Source organism: Sturnus vulgaris, chromosome 6, assembly GCF_052056855.1.
Source record: "Sturnus vulgaris isolate bStuVul1 chromosome 6, bStuVul1.hap1, whole genome shotgun sequence".
In the NCBI taxonomy this organism is placed as follows: Eukaryota; Metazoa; Chordata; class Aves; order Passeriformes; family Sturnidae; genus Sturnus; species Sturnus vulgaris.
The window spans coordinates 45,920,509-45,942,325 of record NC_142248.1 but is presented as its reverse complement, the minus strand read 5'-3'; the positions used below and the strand labels follow the sequence as shown (position 1 = coordinate 45,942,325).

The 21,817-nt window shown below is 47.7% G+C and overlaps 1 protein-coding gene across 4 annotated transcripts; it reads right to left on the bottom strand.

Moving 5' to 3' along the window:
* Positions 1-723: 723 nt before the first annotated feature.
* ERO1A (endoplasmic reticulum oxidoreductase 1 alpha) lies at positions 724-21,457 on the bottom strand. 4 transcript variants are annotated; one of them, XM_088166460.1, is made up of 16 exons: positions 21,398-21,457; positions 12,308-12,427; positions 11,075-11,158; positions 9,565-9,603; positions 8,526-8,602; positions 8,359-8,432; positions 7,634-7,754; positions 7,204-7,241; positions 6,360-6,371; positions 5,176-5,202; positions 4,937-5,029; positions 3,463-3,709; positions 2,435-2,504; positions 2,240-2,326; positions 1,845-1,978; positions 724-1,114 (listed from the first exon to the last, which is right to left on the bottom strand). In XM_088166460.1, exons 3-16 carry the CDS (start codon positions 11,105-11,107, stop codon positions 1,054-1,056), a joined length of 1,113 nt encoding a protein of 370 aa, XP_088022586.1. In that variant the 5' UTR covers positions 11,108-11,158; positions 12,308-12,427; positions 21,398-21,457; the 3' UTR covers positions 724-1,053. The 4 variants fall into 4 exon arrangements, with proteins under 4 accessions (XP_088022586.1, XP_014726967.2, XP_088022584.1 ...); XM_014871481.2 differs by lacking the exon at positions 21,398-21,457 and adding an exon at positions 19,237-19,486; XM_088166458.1 differs by lacking the exon at positions 21,398-21,457 and adding an exon at positions 19,237-19,486 and having other exon boundaries at positions 6,360-6,368.
* Positions 21,458-21,817: the final 360 nt, after the last annotated feature.

Genomic DNA, 21,817 nt, shown 5'->3' with positions numbered 1-21,817 from the left:
GCACACGCTGCCTCTTCCCCCATTTTAGGGTGGAAAGCAGAGGGGTTTCCTCACAGATCCAGGCTTGGGGGCTCTGTTTTCCAGCAGCACCTCCCACACCCCAGCCTGTTCTTTGTCCCTGTTGATGGTGCAAGCAGGGCTGGCTCCATCCCTGTGGGGCAGCAGGAACAGGGGACCCTCACCCTTCTGGCTCTGGGGGATCCATGGGCTGTGCCCTCTGCCCTTTCCCAGCAGTTCTGCCCCACTGCTGGTCCTTGGAGCAGCACAATTCCCCTGCACCTCACTCTGTGCCATCTGGCACATCCCTCCTCATTTTAGCCCTGCCTCCAGGATCCCAAAAGAGGCCAAACCCAGTGGCACAGGCTGGGAGGGGCAGGAAGGCCGGGAAAAGGCTGGGATTGGGGTCCTGGCAGCAGCTGCTGCCCCAGGGACAGTCAGGCCCAGCTGAGGGTGGAGTCTGCTTTTCCTGGATGAGGAATGGCAGCCTCCAGGTGCCACATGGAAAGAGGTTGGGTTCCTCCAGCGTGATCCTTCTTTGGTGCATCTTCCCAGCCTCCAGTGGGAACTGCCTGTTCCCACAAAAAGAAGAGGAATTTTGAAGAGGAATTCAACTTGGGGTAGCAGCAGCTCCTACAATCCCTTGAAGTTGTTTTTTTTTGCAGCAGGAAGTTGGTGTAGGCACACTGTGAGTGAGGGGCTGGTTGGAATGATGGAGCAGACAAGGAATTTCCCCCAAATTTATTCAATGGCACAGTTCTTGCCGTGCCTCCAGCTTCCAAAGGCAAGGCCGTGGGTCTGATCCATCCAAATAGCACAGCAATATTTTAAATAGTTATTCCAATCATCTTCCAATATATAAAATAAAATTTACATATAGTCCCCACTTTTGTACAATAAAAAAATTAGCTTTTTTTTGTTTCCCTTGTAAAAAATATCTCCTCAGCAGGTTACAGACAATCATGGGCCAGGAGGCCCAGCAAGTGGTTTCCATGGTTTAAGTCAGAGTGGTGGAATGATGGTGTTTGTCCTCAAGTCTCTCTTTCTCCACTGAATTCACCTCGTGTTTTGTAAGATGTTCCTGAAGTTCTCCAGTTCTTTCACGCTGGTTGAAACCCTGTGTGCAAGGAAAGCAAAAGGGAAACGTTCCAGCAACATTCATGTAGTGAATTATTTAAAATCTGGGAGAAAGGGGCTGTAGCAAGCAAAGCTTCAAGCAGCTCTTGGGAAGGGAAGATTTGGAATTCCAGCTAAATTAGGTTGAGGTTACAACCAGGCCCTTCACTGACTCCCCTGCCTCTTTTTAAAGCAAACACTGGGAATCACAGTGGAATAGGATGTTAAGGAATTCATCCTTGGAAAAACCTGTTTGCCAGAAACTCCTGGTCTCTCAACATCACAAAGAGCTCATGTATAATCAGAGTGTCCTGAAATCCCCTCCTAAAGGCCTCATTATTCTACTTTTCTGAGAAAAACTCCTCATCCAGAGAGGCTGGACTGATGGATTCCTGTTAAATGTAATCTGGGAATGAACAGAGAGAGGCCTAAGGAAAGCAGCCCTTGCCTGGGACAATGTGCTCCAAGGACAGAGTCACACAGTCCCTTAAAAATGATGAAATTCTTTCTATCTTAGCATAAATGCTTCCTTGAATTCCTTACAGAAATGTAGAGTATAAAGAAAATTTTAAATCACTCCAACTGTTGTGCTCCATACCAACACCTGGTATCAGACCATGACAAGAGCAAGAGTCCCCACCAAAACTGCTGAGAAGTGACAGAAATTAGAGCTGAAACTGGCTGTAACACAGCAGCTTATGCAGAAGTAGAGGGGGAAATCTCAAACTCACCTTCCAAAGGCATTAAACAAGGCCACAATTTCTTGTCTGGTCAGCTGGAATCCATAGGAAGGGCCACTCTCAGGAATCTTTTCGATGAGGTTCTCTGAGAAGAGGATCTTCAGCGCTGTGCCCAAGCCCTGTGTCTGTGCAGGGATCAAAAAGGATCCTTGAACAGCAGAATTCCAACCTCCCTCCACCTGGGCAACATCATCTAAACAGGGCAAGAGGATTTCACTTAGCCCAGGCTCTGCACCCCCTCCCCTCTCCTGAGTTATCTCAGTTTTTAGGCTGAGCAAGCTGGAATCAGCTGCTGCCTGCACAGGTAAGGAATCAGCAGCCCTGAGCTCTGCCCAGGAGCTGATTGGTATCCAAGGACCAGTCCCAGCTCTGCTGACAAATCTCACCTGCAGCTTCCCCCACAGCCGACACTTGAAGCAGCCAACACAGTCCATGATCTTGGAAATATTCTTAAAGTGCAGCCTAAATTCCTCCTGGGGGAAAAGACATTCATGTTGGTCATGGTTATGCACTAATTAAGGCTCCTTCCAGGTATTAATCTGAATTAATCCTCCTGCACTGGGGTGCTTGGCAGAAATTACCTTTAGTTTAGCAGCTTCCTTTTTATTCCCTGCAAAGAAGGAGTTTTCATCGAAATGCAGTGGGAAGGACCTGGAAGGGAAGGATGAGACTTTCATTTCTGCCCTGCTTGGTTTTATGGCTGCAGTCAGGGGTGGGGATAAACAGAGGTGGGAGCCACTGGACATCTCCAGAGGTGTTTTAATCTGACACTCAATCCCAAGGAATGGAATGAGATGATTGAAGGTCCATTTTAACCCAAACCAGACTGGGATTCTATTCTCTCTTCCAATCTGAGCTGGTATCTATCTCATCTTGGAGAAATGTTCAGCATATTTGATTTATCCATATTTGATTTATCTTGTCACTCTCCTGTGGTTCTGTCTGTCAGAAAACACTGAAATTGGAGAAATTTTCAGCAGTTGCTCAATGGTTTTTAAACAATTTCAGTGTTTTCTGACAGACAGAACCACAGGAGAGTGACAAGATAAATCAAGTATGGATCACTTTAGGAGACACCAATTTCTGTCTGGTTCCAGTACCTTCCATTCCTTTTACTCCAAACTCCATCCAACAGCCCAAACCTCTGTTACCAAGATATTTAGGATGTTTTTCTAGTTGCAAACACGAAGCCAGGCCTGGTATCCCACAGATGAGTCACACAGGTAGCCAATTTTAGGGCTGACACGTAGGCAGTTATTAAATTCAATTCTGCTAAACCCAAAAGGCAGCCGAGGCTATTAAACCGTGGGACTAATTAAACTGTGGGACTAATTACCCAAATTCTGCAATTTGCATGCAGATATTAATGTGTTCCCAGCAAAACTTCACTACTGGTACCACATCCCTGCTCACTGCAAGGGGGCTGGACTAGATGACCTTTAAAAAGATCTTTTCCAACCCAAAGCATTCCATGTTTCTATGGTTCTACTGCACAAATCATTCCAGGAAAGAACCCAGAACCTGCTTTTCTAGGAGCTTTATGTGACAGGTTAAGCACACTCAAGAGATGGTGGCAGAGCCACTGTCCCCAGGTACTGAGTGCAATTACTTGGCCAGATGGAGAATTTCCAGCAGCAGGTTTTTCATTTCTGCATCCTGGCTTTTATTCCCGGTGTACAGCTGGAAACCCGGGCGTTCAAAGAAGGGCAGAACTTTGGAGAGGGCCCTCAGCTCAATCAGGTACAGAAAATAAAGGTTCTTGAGTCTTCTGGGCCCTTCCCCTCTGGTGAGGACTTCATCAAATCTCTGCTGGAACTCTGTGATGTTGGGGCCCCATTTCTTCTCTGACCACGTATCTGAGACAGAAAAAAAAAAACCCCAAAGACAAGAGGTGGATTGGTTTAGTTCTGGTTCATCTCCTCCCTCCAGGGAATGGTGAAATGGGATTCCAGCCAGGGAGATTCCAGCTTTTCCAAGTCACTGACCCAAAACCACAGAATCATTAAAGGTTGGAAAAGACCTCCAAGATCAACCTTTGACTGAGTCCAAGCTCTGAGTGCCACATCCAGTTGTTCCTTGAACCCCCAGGGATGGTGATTCCCTGGAAAGCCCCTTCCACTGCTTGACAACCCTTCCAGTAAAGAAACTTTGCCTGAAAATTGTTCAAGGGAGGCATGATTTTAACCCAGTTCAAACCCCAGCAAACACAAAACTCCTGCAGACTTTATTCAGGTAATTCCTGAAACTTCCTAACAAACAGGGACACCTTAGGAGAATTCCTGAAGATATGGAAAAACAAGAACAGAGGAAACTGGCCTCTATTTTCCATTTTCAAGCCCACACAGAATATTTCTGTTGCTCTTTTTACCATGTATTTAAGATTATTCTATAAAATACATAGTGGAACATATAAAAGTCATACCAAGCTGATGCTGCAGCCCCAACTCATCTCTTGCCTCTGATGTTTCCCACATTATCCCATCTCTCAACTCCAACCTGGACTCACACTGAGGTAAGCTCCAAGTGGGCTGCAGAGACTTAAATACAATTATTTTGTTAAATCTAAATGATTTGCCCAAATTCCAACAGTTATCACCTTGATTTCCAAGCCTAAGGTTGAAATTGGGATTCCTCAGACAGGTTTTTATGGACCAAAGCACAGGAAGGAAATGGAAATGGAAATGGAAATGGAAATGGCCTTGGGAAATGGATCAATGGGGCTTGGGAAAGCCCAGCCAAGCATTTCCCAGTCCAGGTGAGGTTATTGCTGAACTGACCATCATAAAACCAGGCTGGGAAGGGACAGCCTTGACCCACATTTAGAAACCCACTCCAAAATAACCCTGGAGGAAGAACAGAGGGAATATGTGCTGGCAGTCCTGGTTCAGAGCCTGGCCCAGCCCCTGTCAGACCTGCAGGCATGTGACAACTGCATCCCCAACCCTGTTACAGAAGCTGGGTGCTGGAAGAGCACAAAGAGCCCTGAATCCTGCTGGAACAGGCTCCAAGCAGAATTCAGCAGAGGCAGGGAAGTGTCAGCTTTGGAGTGAGGCAGGAAAGCTGGGGCAGGAATCAGGATTTACCTTGCAGGAGGTACCTGGCACTCAGGTGGATGTTGATGCTGGCATGGAGACCAGAGATGAGCCTGTAGAAAGCTCTTTTCTCCACACAGACCCCTGCAAAGAAAAGAGCAGTTGAAGACACTGGAAGCAGCCACTGGATTTTCAATCCTCCTGGCTGTGAGGCAGGAATCTAATCCCACTGAGAGTGGCCACTAATCCCACCCACTCCCTGGCCATTCCCTGTTCAGACCAAGGGTTACCTTTGAGCCACTTGTAAAACGTGTGCCCTGGAAAGAAAGGAAAACACATCAGTGAGGGTACAGCCCAAACCTGATGCCCTGAATGCACCTCCCAGGCTGGCCCCAGAGGACCCTCTGCCCACTCCAGTTTACAGAAATTGGGAAAGGAGCATTAAAAGAGCATGAGAAGAGTTTTCCTGCCCACCCTTGTGACTGATGCTTCTCTAACACGGCATGGCAGCAGCTCAAAACAGCACGTGGGCTTTCCCCAAGGGGCTGGGGGGGCAGAACAGCCCAGTGCTGGGAAAAACAAAGATCAGGGATTGCTTTCCTCTTCTGGGCAGAATGGGGAGAAAGATATTTTTATAAAACAAACAAACCAACCAACCAAAAAACCACAGAGTGCAACCAAGCGTGTAGAATCCTACAAGTCAGGGTTTCACTGTCCCTGCTCTGTGCATGGAAGTGATCTGGAGATCAGGATTTGGGGATGGTCTGGAGACAAAAAGATGCTGTGGAGAATGGAAAACTCCAGGGAACAGCCCTTCCCAGGACCTGAGGGAGTTGGGCTCCTACAGCTCCAGAGGCTGTTGGGATTAGGAGTCTGTTCAAAGCTTTCTCAGTAATAAACACTGAAAAAAAAAACCCAGGACAATTCCTGTTCCCAAATTCTTCCCAGGACAATCCTTGTTCTCACACTTGAGTGACTGCCTTAAAACTAGATTTGTGCTGTTAAAAAAATGCTGATGGACTTTTTAAACCCTTTACATCAGGATGGGTTGGGACAGGGAGCTCACAGGGATCTCCTCACTCTGCTGACCAGGGACAGGACCCAGGGAATGGCTGGAGTTGTGTCAGGGGGATTTAGGTTGGATTTCAGGAAAGGTTCTTCCCCCAGAGGGTGCTGGGCACTGCCCAGGCTCCCCAGGGAATGGTGACATTCCCAGGGCTGTCAGAGCTCCAGGAGTGTTTGGACACTGCTCCCAGGATGGATTGTTGGGGTGTCTGTGCAGGGCCAGGAATTGGACTCCATGATCCTTGTGATCCCACTCAGGATCTTCTATGATGCCATGACTGTAATTTCTGGTTTTCCTGATTAATAATTTTGCTAAGCAGGTGCATTATCTAATGGCACAGCCTGTGACAGCAGGATAAAGACACCCCATTTGTTTCTGTTATCAGTAAAAACAAACAGTGCCACTCACCTCCGTCATCTTCTGGTGGAAAAAAAGCACAAGTGGTGGAGGCAGAGAGAGAAAAAGAGGATAAAAACATTACACACAACCAAAATTAAGCTCCAAAGCACAAGCACTGCTCTGTTCATCTGCTCTGAGAAGAGGATCCTCTCCAGGGAGGTTTGGAAATGTTCTGAGCACAGAAAACTCCAAGTGCAGCAGTGAGGACACCGGATGAGCAACAGTGCTGAGTAACCTGACCAATGCAGGAAGGATCAGTATTTGCAAAGGAAGTAAAACCTGATATTTCCAGGGACACTGAACATCTCCTTCAGCAGGAGAGGAGCCACTCCTTCACACCAGGGTCAAAGGAGGGGGGTAAACACCTCCATAATTTAGGGGGAAATCAGGAGATCATGGCAGAGGGTACTGCTGGAGGTTGATGATGTTCTCATGTTTCCAAAGCCCTTCCCTACTTTCATTTACACTGCCTGGCCTTGGCTCTAGGGCAGAGCTGCCCTTCCTGGTGGTTTCCATGGAGGATCCCAGCCAGGTTCTCATTTCCATCTGTCATAGATGGTTTGGCACTGCCAAGTACAGACACCAAGGACCCAGGGAGAGCTCAGGGGTCAGCCCTGCTCCCAGTCCATCCAAAACTCACATTTTTTTCCAGGACTGGAAGATCAGACATTCTTTTCCCACAATGGATGCTAGAAAACCCCACTTCCAAGTGTGCCATAAAATTCTACACTTGGTCAAGAGCTGTAAGACATTTCTCATCCAGCAGGAGAAGGAGCCCAGAGAACATTTGCTGTTCCTGGAGCTGGGATCAGTTCACTACTAACCCACTTAGTGAGATAAATAAATGACTCACCTCTGCCAGATGCCAAAGGTCTTTTTACATTCTGAGGCCTAGGAGGGGAAAAAAAATATCATTTAAATAAGGGATGTAAATAAGTTACTGTCTCTGGTGTGCACAAACAGAGCAGAGCAGAAGTAGCTACTTCTGCAGTCAAACAGCCTGAGGGGATCTAAAAACCCCTTCCATGCTTTAGCTTTGCTCAGGAAGGGAAAGGATAGAGCAAAATGTGGGGTTTTGGTGGTGCTTTCTTGTGGGTTTTTTTTAGAAAAAACAGGCAGGAAAACTCAAGTGTCTTCTTTTGGGACAGCCACATGACTTGTCCCTGGTGTATCCCACCCTGCACAGGCACTGGAGCAAAGACAGGAGGATGAGGATTCATTTCTTCCCCTCTGCCCAAATCAGCACCCTCAGGCTCGTGGGACTTGTCCCCTAAAGCACCTACTTGAAGCAGTTTTCTTCATAAATACTGTTCCAAATTTTCCAGGCATCCGGGCCCTTGTAGCCAGTGTAACGTTCTGGATTCAGGAGCAAATCCACATACTCAGCTTCAGGAGAATGGATATCTGTGAAGCAGAGTGCTGGGTCAGTGACAGTGATTTTCTGAGGGAAAATAACATTTTCCAAGGCTGATCCAGTCACCTCTTCCCCACCTTGCTAAACACAGCAAGGCCCTGAGCAGCAAGGAAGCTTCGTCTGAAATATTTGTGTATTATTTTCAAAATAATGAGGTTGGGGGGGGGTTGAAAGGAACAGAAATGCTGTTTTGCTGAAAAATTACACTTTGGCCTGGAATTGGGGCTGTTCAGCCTGGAGAAGAGGAGGTTGTGCAGAGACCTCAGGTAACATGAAGTGGGAGCTCAGGAACTGTAGGGATAGGACACAGGGAATGGCTTTAAGCTGGAAAAGGGTAGATTTAGATGGGATATTGGGAAGGAATTCCTGATATGAAGGTAGTGAGGCCCTGGCACAGGGTGCCCAGAGAAGCTGTGGCTGCCCCTGGATCCCTGGAAGTGTCCAAGGCCAGGCTGGACAGGGCTTGGAGCAAACCTGGGATAGTGAAATAGTGGGATGGGCTTTAAGGTCCCTTCCAACCCAAACTATTCCATGATTTCAAGTTCTGCAGAATCGCATTAAATCCCATTTCAAGCCTTGCCAGCTGTCCCATACCATCAGCCTCACAGAAGCTGTCTGAGGAGTCATCGTGCTGTGCCCACTGCAGAACTGCCTGCCGTGTTTCCTTGCTGCAAAAAACGTGGGGAAAAACTCTCAGAGAGAGAGCTCTGATCCCAGCTTTCCCTCAAGACAAGGAAGGGTTGTGGCAAAAGAAATCAAACCTCAAAGAGTCATCAACAGCTCCGAGTCTCTTGGCTTCTTCACATTCTTCAGCGAGGTTATTGGCTTCCTCTGAATACTGGGTTGGAAAGCAAAGGGGTGGGAAGGGAAAAGGATTAAAAAGGAACATTTTTTGCTGTTTTAATTTAGCCTTCAATGCACTATCCAGGTTAAACCCTTTCATGATTCATCCCACCCCTGTGTTTGCACAGGATGCCTGCAGATATCCAAAGGTTTATGCAATGGTGACGAGTCTTGCAGGGACTCGGGGCAGCCTCTGGCACTGCTGTAGGAGGTTTTTGTGCCTGGTGACAACTGCTCTTGGAGAGCTGTCAGGAATACCTGGCTCCAGGACAGCCACCTCAGAGGCTCTGTGGCATCCCAAGCACTTGAAAAGAGTAAATATTTAGGCCTAATGAGCATCCTGACAAATATTGACCCATGCTCAAATCCTGGGGGAAGTTTTGTGCTTCTCACAACAAAATAGACTTTGAGGGGTTGGAGAGTGTCCAGAGAAGGGAACAGAGCTGGGGAAGGGTCTGGAGCACCAGGAGAGGCTGAGGGAGCTGGGAAGGGGCTGGAGAATTCCTGAGGGAGATGGGAAGGGAATGGAGAATTCCTGAGGGAGCTGGGAAGGGGCTCAGCCTGGAGAAAAGGAGGCTCAGTGGGGCCCTTGTGGCTCTGCACAACTCCCTGACAGGAGGGGACAGCCGGGGGGATTTGGGATCTGCTCCCAGGGAACAGGGACAGGAGGAGAGGGAACGGCCTCAGGCTGGGCCAGGGGAGGTTCAGGTTGGATATTGGGGAAAATTTCTTCACTAAAAGGGTTGCCAGGCATTAGAAGGAGCTGCCCAGGGAGGTGGTGGAGCTCCCATCCCTTGGAAGTGATCAGAAACCAGGTGGATGTGGTACTTGAGGACATGGGTCAGTGATGAACACGGGGCTGGTGGGGTGACAGCTGGACTCCATGATCTTAGAGGTCTTTTCCAACCTTATCAGTTGTGTGTCACAAAATAAAACCTCATCCTTTTGTACACCCACCTTGTAACTTGCAGATCTGATTCCATCAGGGACTTCATCCTGAAAGACAAAACAAAGCCTGTGGCACACGTGGGGCTGGTGAGAGCTCTCAGCCCTCTCTTTGGGAAAGGTCTGGGATGTCACCACAGCTGCCAGAGGTGAGAAGGTGACCAAAACACTCAGCCCAGCTTGTAACACATCCAACTCCTCACTCCTCCCCAGACCAAGGAGAAGCAGCATTCCTAGTAGTTTATTTTGATGATTTTTTTTTTTTTTTTTTGCAAGATTCCTCTTCTCCAAAGCTCTGCAGCCTTCCATGGCTGCTACATCAGGTTTTGCTTTGCTTATCCAAGCAGGAATTTGGGGAAGCCAAAACAAACTCCAGAGGAGCTGGAGCTGCCTCTGCTCAGTCCAGGTGTGGCATCACCTTCCTGGCAGGAGCCCAGGGGCCTCCTCAGATGTTTCATCTACCAGCCCCTGATACAAAACATTCCAAACTTCCCTCTGAGCATTCCAGCATGGAATGTCAGCCCTGCCAGCCCCACACAAACAGAACCAAAATTCTCCTCAACTTCCATTTTCTCCAGGAGTAGGAAGGCAGCAGAACCACTTCTACAAGAGCAAATACTGTGATGGCAAGAAGAAAATTTAAGCAATAGGAGTTATTTTTATTGATTTAAAGATGAAATGGACACAAATCAAAATAATGAAGAACAGCAGGGACAATCAGTTCTTAAAATAAGAACAACTTTCAGCTAAAAATTAGGTAATTGTAACATAACTCCATCACATTAGTCACAATAACAAACAAAACAGATTTTTTAAGGAAGTAAAAAATATTTAAATAACATTTAGGGTTATTTTGAGGTGGAAAAAAAAAAGTCATCATTCCAATTTAGAACCCAAGAGTGAGGGAGTAAGACAGTCTGTGCTGGCTGTCAACACCAAAACATGAAATGTCCCTGAAGGGACCAGCAGCCACCAAGTTTTGATTCCCTCACCTTCTCACCCCCTTCTTTTCAGGATGTTTTCTTACAGCTGAAGGAACAAAACCCTTTTGTTCAGGACACAGGGACAAGAGTGGCCTTGGAATGCTGAAAGAGCCATTTCTCCTACAAGAAGAGGGCTGGAAAGCTCTTAATCAAATTCATCAGCCAAAAGTAAATCATAGTGCAGCTCATGGGCAACAGGGTAAAATTCTGTCAATTATCACCAAAACAAGAATGGATTTGCCCTAAAATCTGCTTATTAATGGGAAAAATGAAAAAAGGACCAGGAGAAGTTTTTGGCTGTTTGCAGAGGGTCAGCTATTAAAATCCCAGCCTGTCTTGAAACTTTCAGAATTCAGTATTTTGGCCTTTCTTATGGCCACCAGTGTTGCTGCACCTATGAAAGATCCATCAGAGCCCCAGTTTTGCTAACTAAACTATAACTAAAATAACAAGATTCATCCACTTGTCTGCTGTTTCCTCGTGGTCTGCAAATGTTAAATTAAAAAAAAAAAATGTAGAAGAATGGAATTGGTACTTACAGAGTGGCAGGGCTGTACAGCACAGTCTCTCATTCCACAGTGACTGTTGTCATCCCAAAAGGGACAAGGTTTCTGTAGATTTACCTGCAAATAACACATCACCCTGTTTAATAACACATCTCCCAGTGCAGCCAAGCCAAGCTTCCACTCCTCAGTTTTCCAAGAGAAATCCATGTTCTGCACTTGTTTCTTCCCACACCAGCAATCCTTGGTGAGCCAGGCTGATAACATCACTCTGACCCTGGTTATCAGTACAGGTTTTCCTTTTAATCCCTGCTTGGATCTTTCTGCTGGTGCTTTCCCACACAGACATTTCCATAATTCCAAAATGTTCCAAGGGCCAGAGATGGGAATGTTCACCTGGAGAGGAGAAGGCTCCAGGGAGAGCTCAGAGCCCCTTGCAGAGCCTAAAGGGGCTCCAGGAGAGCTGGAGAGGGACTGGGGACAAGGGATGGAGGGACAGGACACAGGGAATGGAATTCCCAGAGCAGCTGTGGCTGCCCCTGGATCCCTGAAAATGCCCAGTACCAGGTTGGACACTGGGGCTTGGAGCAGCCTGGGATGGTGGAAGGTGTCCCTGCCATGGCAGGGGGTGGGACTGGATGAAACCATTCTGGAATTTCAGGATTCTATGCTTCATTCAGACCAATCTCATTATTTCTGTTACAAATCCCAACCCTGGAAGGGAGCTTCTTTAACAAATCCCAATTTTTCTCTTCTGTGAATTGGTATCAAGTATCATTCTTCCAAAACAATTAACATTTAACAAGATTTGGTGGGTTTGGAAGAGAGGGGGATAAAGGGGATCTGACTGAATGGGAGCAGAATCCACCTCATGGAATTTAATCCATGGAATGTCTGGCAGCAACAGCCATTAATGAACCTGGGTGTCTGTAACTAATCCAGGTTTTCCATGTCAGTGGAGAGTCACTGTGAATCCTCTCATTATGGATCATCAACATCTTTAAATCACAGCTCACCAAAGGAAGTCCTCTCATTAATGTGTTGCTTAAGAGAGAAAAATGGATAAGAAAATAGCTTTGAAATCCTCTTGAAAGTACATTTAAGATTCTCCTCAAAACTGAAGGGCCTAACTTAGACTGCACCCTTAAAAGATCAGGGTTAAAATGCAGGTTTCTGATTTTAAAATGATCAGCAGTAAATTCGTGAGAGATTAAAAATAAAAAGACGAGCAGTACACAAATAAATGCAGTTGTTGTAAGAGGAAATGACCTTGTAGTATCTGAAATAGTCACTTTCCAGGAGTTCATTCAGTCTAGGAAAAAGTTTGTAGTTGTTGAAGGCATCGATGGTTTCCACATCACAGGTGCAGTCATCTAAATAACCAGTAACCTGGGGAGAAAATAAACAATAAAATCAAAATCAAAACCGTCAAAAATAATAAATCAAATATAAACAACTCGGCCAGGACTTTTTAACACTGCAGCCAATAAAATAATTCATCATTTTCTTTCCTTTTCCCAGCCTGTCAAGTGAAGTTTAAGCAGGATGGATATGGCTGCTGTGAGAGCTGTGAGCCACGGGCTGCCAGCTCAGCTTCCCTCCTGGAGCAGCCTCAGGAGCCATTCCTGCAGGATAACACAGAGCTGAGAGCTGCACTTTGTATATGGGACAAGTCAGACAACAATGACACCAATGACAGCCCTCCAAAAAGTCCTTGTTGGGAAGCAGCCATTGATTAGATTTGATCAGAACCACAGCAAGAGATGAGAGGGATGGAGCAGTGAGGAAAGGCTGGGAGAGTTGGGATTGTTCAGCCTGGAAAACACAAGGCTCCAGGCTGACCTAACTGCAGCTCCCAGTACCTGAAAGAGCTGACAGGAAAGGTGGAGAGGGAGGGATGGAGGGACAGGACACAGGGAATGGCTTTAAGCTGGAAAAGGGTAGATTTAGATGGGATTTTGGGAAGGAATTCCTGATATGAAGGTGGGGAGCCCCTGGCACAGGGTGCCCAGAGAAGCTGTGGCTGCCCCTGGATCCCTGGCAGTGTCCAAGGCCAGGCTGGATGGGCTTGGAGCAGCCTGGGACAGTGGAAGGTGTCCCTGCCATGGCAGGGGTGGAATGGGATGTGCTTTAAGATCCCTTCCAACCCAGAACATTCCATGATTCTGTGATTAACTGCAACAGTCCCTCTGCTCGCCTCAGAGAGGCATTTGGCACGAAAACATCTGTTCTAAATCTGATGGATGCTTCTTGCATCATCCTGAACAACTCAACAGGCTTTGTGCAAGTCCTGAAGAAAAAAAAAACAACAACAACAAAAAAAAAAAAAAAAAAACAAACCAAAGAAAGAAGTAGTACAAATTCAGCTGTGGTTTCCTGACACATCCATTACTGGCTGATGACAAAGTTGCTCAACACAGAAGTAGTTTTGCTTCCTCCACACCCCCAGTGAGTCCTTGGGGAAATCACAGAATCCTGAAATCATTCAGGTTGGAAAAGATCATTGTGTTCAACCATTCCCCCAGCATTGACCATGTCCCCAAGTGCCACATCCACAGAGCTTTTAAATCCCTCCAGGGATGGAGACTCCACCCCTGCCCTGGGCAGCTGTGCCAGGGCTGGACAACCCTTTCCAGGAAGGAATTTTCCCAAATATCCAATTTAAACCTCCTCTGTTACAACTAGAGGCTGTTTCCTCTTGTCCTGTCCCTGTTCCCCAGCTGTCCCCTCCTGTCAGGGAATTGTGCAGAGCCACAAGGTCCCTCCTGAGCCTCCTTTTCTCCTGAGCCCCTTTCTCAGCTCCCTCAGCTGCTCCTCATAATTTAGCAAGAGCTACACAACAACTTAAATAAAATCATTATATTTACCACCATGGAAATGGAGCTGAGAGGAGGATGGCAGAAATGGAGCACAGAGTCACATGAAATGGGGAGGTGGGGGAAAAAATAGCCAGAATTCCCTACCCCACTGGAACAACTCTGTTTTGTTGAGGCAGCATGATTTGGAGGCTCACTCATATTTTAAGTGTTTACACTGAAGCTCAGTGTGTCACCCTCACACATTTACTGAATTCTGTCCTGCATTTTGCATGGTAATGAAGATTAACAGTGATTTAAGATTTCCACTAACCTGAATCACCCTTGTAAAAATAAACAGTGGCAATTTGCTAATCCAGTTACCCAATTTAAAGCTGTTTCAAAATTATATATACATTAAAAAAACACATCCAAACAACAAACCACAGCTAGCCACCAACCAACCACATTTTTATTTCCTGGAATCTTGGCATCCTTCAAGGCAGGAAGCTTAAAGGTTGGGTCTAAAAGTGACCTACAAAAAGATTTGGGGATAATCTTTGCACTCCAAGTGAATGATATCCCTGTAAGTGGGAACATTGGAGCTCCCACCAACCCCTCACTGCAAGCACCATTTGGGCCAGGTCTGGTTTTGTTATGTCTGGTGGCCAATCCAAGCCAGAAACAACCTCATCCTGAATATAACCCGGAGTGAAGCACTGCAGATGATCCCAAAATCCTTAGGGCTGGATGGAGGTCGTGCTTTGGAGCTCTCCAAATACCAGTTTATTGGTGAGATCAGCCTCAGGGTCACCCTCAACACACTTGAGGGGGCAAAGGGAAAAGTGCTGGAAAAACTCCACCTTTGCTCAATCTTTCTTCCTCCAAGGATTTCAGTCAGACTGGGCAGAAATGAGTGATTTCCCCAGCCCAAGCTCACAGCCAAAGGAGCACAGAAGAGAAGCAGCACCAGAACATCCAGAGCCCTGGTAAAGCCCCAGCGATGCCCCCAGCAAACAGCTTTAAGCTGAGCCACTTTAAGACTCAGGGAAGTGGCAGTGTCAGATCTTTTGGCAGGACTTGGTCTGCATTCCAGAGGTTCCCTCTTGTTCCATGACCACCCCAGAACTCATTTTTCAGCCCTGGATGTAGCCAGGCTCACTTGGTTTGGGACTTCACCTCCTGCTGCCAGAGCAGTTTAGCTCCTGCCTCAAAGGTGGGTGGTTCCTTAAAACACTTCCTCCCACCCCACAAACAAAATATTTACCTACATCCTCAGCCTGTGCCAACGAGAGAAGTTGTTTGAGATAAAAACCACGGATGGATCCAATCCCCAACACGTGAATCACCGAGCCGAGGGGTTTTGCTCCACCTTTTGCCTTGGGTGTGAGAAGCTGGCAGGAGGCTGAGGGGCAGGGCTGGGCTTTCCCACTGGGAAGAGATGCAAGGAGCCGCCGGGACAGACGCGGCAGGAGCGGCTCCGGCTGCTGAGTAAGCTCCGGGGGTGACGTGCTCACAATCCCCAACTCTGCCAGACCCACCTCGTGTGCTGGGAACACCAACACCAGGCACTGTGCAATCCCTGGGCCTGGCCTCTCCTTCCCCTCCATCCCAGCCTCCTTTCAGGCTGCTCTTCCCGACTCTTTCTGCTCAGTGTCACAGAACATCCCCTAAGCAGTGGATTTCGGGATTTCTTCTTGCTATGTTCCAGGCAGGAAAGAAGGAAAATTTTTTCCTGCATCTCCCACTACAGCCACAACAGGGAATACCACAGAGGCTGAGGGGTTTGGTTTAGCCTGTACCAGCTTCCCTGGCATTGCCTGCTCCTCTGGACAAGCCACAGCAGTCCCAGGCTGATGGTGAGCAGATGCCTTTCTTGTGGGTCTCTTCCAACTCAGGGTATTTATGATTCTATGAAATTATTTCGTTTTCATTCTTGCCAGTGCACTTGGAGCAAGTTGCTGGCAGCCAGCTGAGGACAGTCATTCCTGCACCTGCCCTGGAAGCATTATCTGCCATTCCAGGTGCTTTATCCCCATCTTTTGCCCAGAAAACAAGGACTAGGTTTTCCAGAATTCACACAGAAGCGACTGTCACATGGGAGCCTGGGATCAAACCACAGGCCTGAAGGGCTGTCACAGCATCCCAGAATGGTTTGGGTTGGAAGGGAACTTAAAGACCATTTAGTTCCACCCCGTGCCAGGGCAGGGACACCTTCCACTATCTCAGGGTGCTCCAAGCCCTGTCCAACCTGGTCTGGAACACTGCCAGGGATCCAGGTGCAGCCACAGCTTCTCTGGGCACCCTGTGCCAGGGCCTCACCACCCTCACAGGGAAGAATTCCTTCCCAATCTTTCATCTAACCCTGCCCTCTGGCAGTGGGAAGCCATTCCCTGTGTCCTGTTCTTCCATCCCTTGTAAATTGTCTCTCTCCATCTTTCCTGTCATCTCCCTTCAGGTACAGGAAGGTCACAATTAGGCCACCCCTGAAGTCTTGTCTTTTCCAGGATGAACAATCCCAACTCTGCCAAGCCTTTCCTCACAGGAGAGCTGCTCTGATCATCTTGGTGCCTCCTCTGGACTCCAGCAGCTCCATGTCCCTCCTGCTCTGGAAGGCCACAGAGCAGGACACAGGATTCCAGGAGGGATGTCACCAGAGCAGAGGGGCAGAATGTACCTCGAAAATTCTGCTTCTCTCCACCTGGAAACTCCTCCTGAAGCTACCCCAGAGAAACTGGGAATTGTGCTAGGAATGAATTCCTGCCCTGGAGGCTGCCCAGTGAACACCAATTCAACAGGAACTCAAGGACAGCTTGAAAACCTGCCCAGGTAACAAGGGGGAAACTCTCCATGGCCAGACTCACCCCTAATGACAGCATCCTGCCCACAGAAACATTCCCAAAGGGAACCAGCCCTCTGCCAGACCGGAAACCTTGGCAAAATCCCCATCTGCCAAAGACCTGCAGCACATCCTTAATGCAGCTGCATCAGCCTGTAAACAGCAAATGAACAATAATTACCAGGAATATACAGAAGACATCCACAGCTGACTAAAGCTGTGATGCAAACAGGAATATCTCGAGGGGGAGATGAGCTGCCTGTAAAGTTTGAGGGGATTTTGATATTGGAATGTTAATCAGAGCTTGGAAAGCACAAAACAGTATTTGAAACACAAGTGTTTGTAGCAACAGATGGATGCTGCTAACAGAAGTTTCAGGTTGGTCTCTAAGGAAAGGAGATAAAATAACAGTGACAAAAAGCAGGTGAGGCACTGCCCTGGGTGCAGACAGACAGGAGTGCAACACCCATTCCAGAATCAAGGCCTGCTGAAGTCAGCACTTGGAATATTGCTGGAGCAGCACTCCCAAAAGTGGCCCTTGTCAACTGTCCCAGCACAGGCTGACAGACAAGTCAGAGCTCTTCAGTCACCCACATTGGGGCTGCTTCACCTGAGAAGCCCATGAGACAGCATGAGATGGGTCACAGGAGGAAACCACGAGCTGTGCCAGCCCTCCAAGGAGCTAAACAAAGGAGGGCAAACCAGACCATGTAAGGCTGGCCCTAGATTTTATTTGGTGGCAAATAAAAACCACCTGACCAGTTCTGCACAAGAAGATCAGCAGATTATTTTCAACCAAAAGATGAGACCCTCGGGTGTGATTTAAAATGTCTGGTGGTTAGAAAGGCTGAGAAATGCTGCCCTACATGACACCTTTTCCTAAAGGTAATAAAAAATCTTGACCTAAACATCTGCAGGGAAAACCAAGCTGCTCCACAGAATGAAAAGTGTGTTGCAACCACCCAACAGTGCACAAAGGACCACACCAGCTCCTCCAGCCCAAGGAAAAGAGCCTGGCAGTCACTGCCATGCCAGAATGCCAGTTCAGTTAGTGGTTATGGCTCCTTATCCCATTCCACACTCCTGACTCAACATTCAATCCTTAGGAGACAAACTTCCCTGCTTACAGGAAGCTGCAAGGAAAAACCCTGCAGAGATCCAGAATCTAAATGCATGTTTTTCAATTCTTTATCAGCAAAGTTTCTATTTACCATTTCCACAGGAAGCTGAAAGTGTCAAAAGCCACCCCAGAAGCCAAAGCCAAAAATGTAATTCCATTTGTTTTCTTTCTCCACTCTCAATTCCCAACCAACATTTAAGGACTAGAAACTTAATACAGCAAGAGTAGCCTTTCTAAAAGCTTCCTGTTTTTAAAGGCAACAAAATAAAGTGCTAAAGACATTGTGACATCTTCACCCCTTGATCTTGCAAAAACAGGAATTATTCAGGTTGCAAGGGACCTCAAAAACCATCTTATGGCACCTCCTGCCATGGCAGGGACACCTTCCACTAACCCAGGCTGCTCCAAGCCCCATCCAGCCTGGCCTTGGACACTTGCAGGGATTCAGGGGCAACCACTTTGCTTGGGCACAGTGGTTTTAGAAGTTTGCAGAGCGATCTCCTCCTTAAATGCAGATGCTTGAACGACTGTACCCAGTTCTGTCATTACTGTACCTCAATGGAAGCTGCACTGAGTGCACAGTGACAAACCTGGCACACCAGCAAAGGGAATTAACCCTGGAAGAGCTTTAAGGGTCACACCTGGACATGGCAGGACACGCTGGCAGCAGCTTGCTGCAGCCATGCTCTCTCCTGGACAGCTGAGCTGGGAGAACAGCAAGGATGAAGCAGCTCCCAGGGATAGCAATGATATCCCTGAAACATCCCAGGAGAGGCACTTGGGTAGCTGGGGAAAGAAATGCTCAACAAGTTGGAGCACTCCCCTCTTCTGTTGGGAGCAGGGAGAGAATACAGTTCGGATGGCATGGATGAGAATCACAGAATCCTGGAATGGTTTGGGTTAGAAGGGACTTTAAAACTTATCCAGTCCCACCTGCTGCCATGGCAGGGACACCTTCCACTGTCCCAGCTTGCACCAAGCCCCATCCAGCCTGGCCTTGGACACTTCCAGGGATCCAGGGACAGCCACAGCTTCTCTGGGGGTTCTATCTCATCCTCTCAGCACCCTCTCAGACAGGAATTCCTTCGCACTATCCCATCCATCCCTGCCCTCTGGCAGTGGAAGCCATTCCCCGTGTCCTGTCCCTCCATCCCTTGTCCCAGTCCCTCTCCAGCTCTCCTGGAGCCCCTTTAGACCCTGGAAGAGACTGCAAGACACCCTCGGAGCCTTCTCTCCCCCAGACTAAATGCCCCCAGCTCTCTCAGCCTTTCCACACAGGAAAGCTCCTGCAGCTCTCGGAGCATCTCCGGACTCCCGAGCAGAGAAGAGTCTCTCTCTCTCCACGCCCTTCCCGTGCTGGACACCCCCAAACCTTCCCACCGAACCCACCCAAACCCCTCTCGGAGGGGAACCGAGCCCACCCCCTGCGCAGGGCAGTGCTCACCTGGCAGAAGCAGCGTGGCTCGGCTCCGCAGGGCAGCGCCAGCAGCCCCAGCCCGAGCAGGACGATCCCCGCCGCCATCTCCGCGCTCGGCCCCGGCAGCACCGCAGGCACCGCCCCGCCCGCTACGAGCTACGGCTACGAGCGAACCCGCACGGGGCGGGACGGGGCGGGCAGGGCCCGGGGACACCGCGGGGACACACACCGGACACGACACGGTCACACTGAGTCACACCGAGGGCCGCAGGGGCCGCCCCGCTCGCACCGCCCCGCCCGGGGCGCGGCCGCCGCCGGCTACGAGCGAAACCGCACGGAGCGGGGACACGGCGGGGACACGGCGGCACTGTGATAATTGATAGAAGATTCCTGTTGATCACAAAAGCATTGGGGTTTGTGTAAACCAGAATATGAAGCTCTGAAGTGAAGCATGGGCACTAGATAAAGGAAATTGTATGATAAAATCATTCTCTTTAAAATCACCTTATGTTATGTTAATGTTATGTTAATGTTATGTTATGTTATGTTATGTTGTATTTTCCAAATAAGTTGCATCTACTACCAGCTTGCAAAATCAGACATCCCGATAGCCCAAAATCAGACATCCCGATAGCTCTTCCTGCGTTTGTCTGATCAATGCTGTGTATTTTAAGGACCAGACTTCCAGAATTTCGCTGGTGGTTATCTACAAAGACCAGATGGTTATCTGTGAAACTGAGTATCGCCCGGAGATTTTGTGAATTGGGATAAGGATGTTTATTCGACCACCACTGCTTACCTGGCAAAATTGGGAGAGCTAAAAAACCAAAAATTGTTGATTACAGCGGGAAACCACAGTATGAGAAGAGACTGCAAACCAAGGTTTGATGGAGCGTGGTGTGGGCAGTGACCCCTCACCTTCCCCAGCGCGCTGCTTGCTCTGTCTATATCAAATAAAACAATCTAAATTTTGCTGAATATCGAGACTTTTGTCTCTCATTTATAACAGGGACACACCGGGGACACACAGTGACCAAGACACCGTCACACTTGCCGGCAGTGTGAGTCACGCCGCAGGGTCGGGGGGCTGGCAGCGCTCCCGGCTCTGGAACTCGGGGTGCAGCCCCCCACAACCTGCGCTCAACCCCTCGGGTCAGACAGACCCAGATCAGATAAAAAATAGTTTTATTATTGAGAGGAATGACGGATTTGTCTTTACAAACAAGCTGTGGGTCTGTTTTTTTGAGCAGTGGGAGATGAAAGAAACAATGGGAACGATTCCACTGATGGAGGAATGGGAAAAAAGATATTTGCCTTTACAAACAAACTGTGGGTTTGCTGAGAAATGAAATGAGATATTGAAAGGTGAAAGAATCAATGGGGAAAAGACATGAATTCCATAAGAATTAAAAATTAAAAGGGAGGGTTATACATTAGGTGTTCTGGGAAGTCTGTACCTCTTGAGAGGAATGTCGGATTTGTCTTTACAAAACGAGCTGTGGGTCTGCTGGTAGATAAAACCAGCGCTGAGAGAGAAAAGAAACGATGGGAAAGATTCCACTGATGGATGAATGGAAAAAAGATATTTGCCTTTGCAAACAAACTGTAGGTTTGCTGAGAAATGAAATTGGGTATTGAAAGATGAAATTGGATATTGAAAGATGAAAGAATCAATGGGGAAAAAACCATGAATTCCATAAGAATTAAAAATTAAAAAGGGGGGTTGTACATTAGAGAGGAATCTTGGGTATCAGGTGTTCTGGGAAGTCTGGACCTCTCAAGTACCTCAGCCCATGGGGCTGGGAAATTGGGATAAAAAGGGAGGTGAGTCCTCAAAAAATTCGAGAGACCCCAGGGGAATGCCCCATGGCCTCTCCCTTTATTCGAATAAAGTAAAAGGACTCCTCTGTCTCCTTTTGGACATCTGGTGTTTGTGGATTAAGTCTCCTGACATTATCAAAAGTAATAAAACACGTGCAAAGTGCTGAGAATATTGTGGATTGTTTTGTGTCCACCAGGAAGTTGCAGCACTACCACCTGCAAAGGGAGAGAGGAGCAGGTAGCAATACAAAACAGTGATGTGCACATTACAGAAAAAAACACCCCACTAAGGACCCAGTGGATGAAAAGCAATGCTAATATTCCACACCAAAGCAAATTTTAATGAATATTCACACATATCAATTACCTGACAGCATCAGCCATTTGGTCCATTTGTATCATGGTTCATTTTTTGCCTTCACAATGACTGCAGAGAGAAAATTAAAGAAAAATAAAATTTACTTCATTCACCTTCTGAGTTGTGGTTTGGAACTATCCAGTGTGGTTTTCTGCCAATCATCTGATCAGCAATACTTCAATTCTTTACTCCTCAAAATCATGAAGCAGATTTAAATTCCAAAAGCTTTTTTTTTTTTTGTGGCTGCCCCATCCTGGAAGTTTTCAAGGACAGGCTGGATGGGCTTTAGAGCAATCTGAGATAATGGGAGGTGTCCCTGCCCGTGGGGTCAGAATAAGATGAGATCTAAAATCCCTTCCAGCCCAAATCAGTCTGGGATCCTGGGACACCAAACCTTCCAGCTTTCACCCAGAGTACATCCACTCCGAG

Excerpts from the sequence above, each read along its gene's own strand:
- ERO1A (XM_014871481.2), bottom strand. The coding sequence starts at position 19,314 with ATGGCGGCGGGGATCGTCCTGCTCGGGCTGGGGCTGCTGGCGCTGCCC. Across the intron at positions 7,755-8,358 it reads CAGCTTCTGTGAGGCTGATG|ATATCCATTCTCCTGAAGCT; the intron begins GTATGGGACAGC and ends TCTGCTTCACAG. Across the intron at positions 3,710-4,936 it reads TGCCAGGTACCTCCTGCAAG|ATACGTGGTCAGAGAAGAAA; the intron begins GTAAATCCTGAT and ends TTTCTGTCTCAG.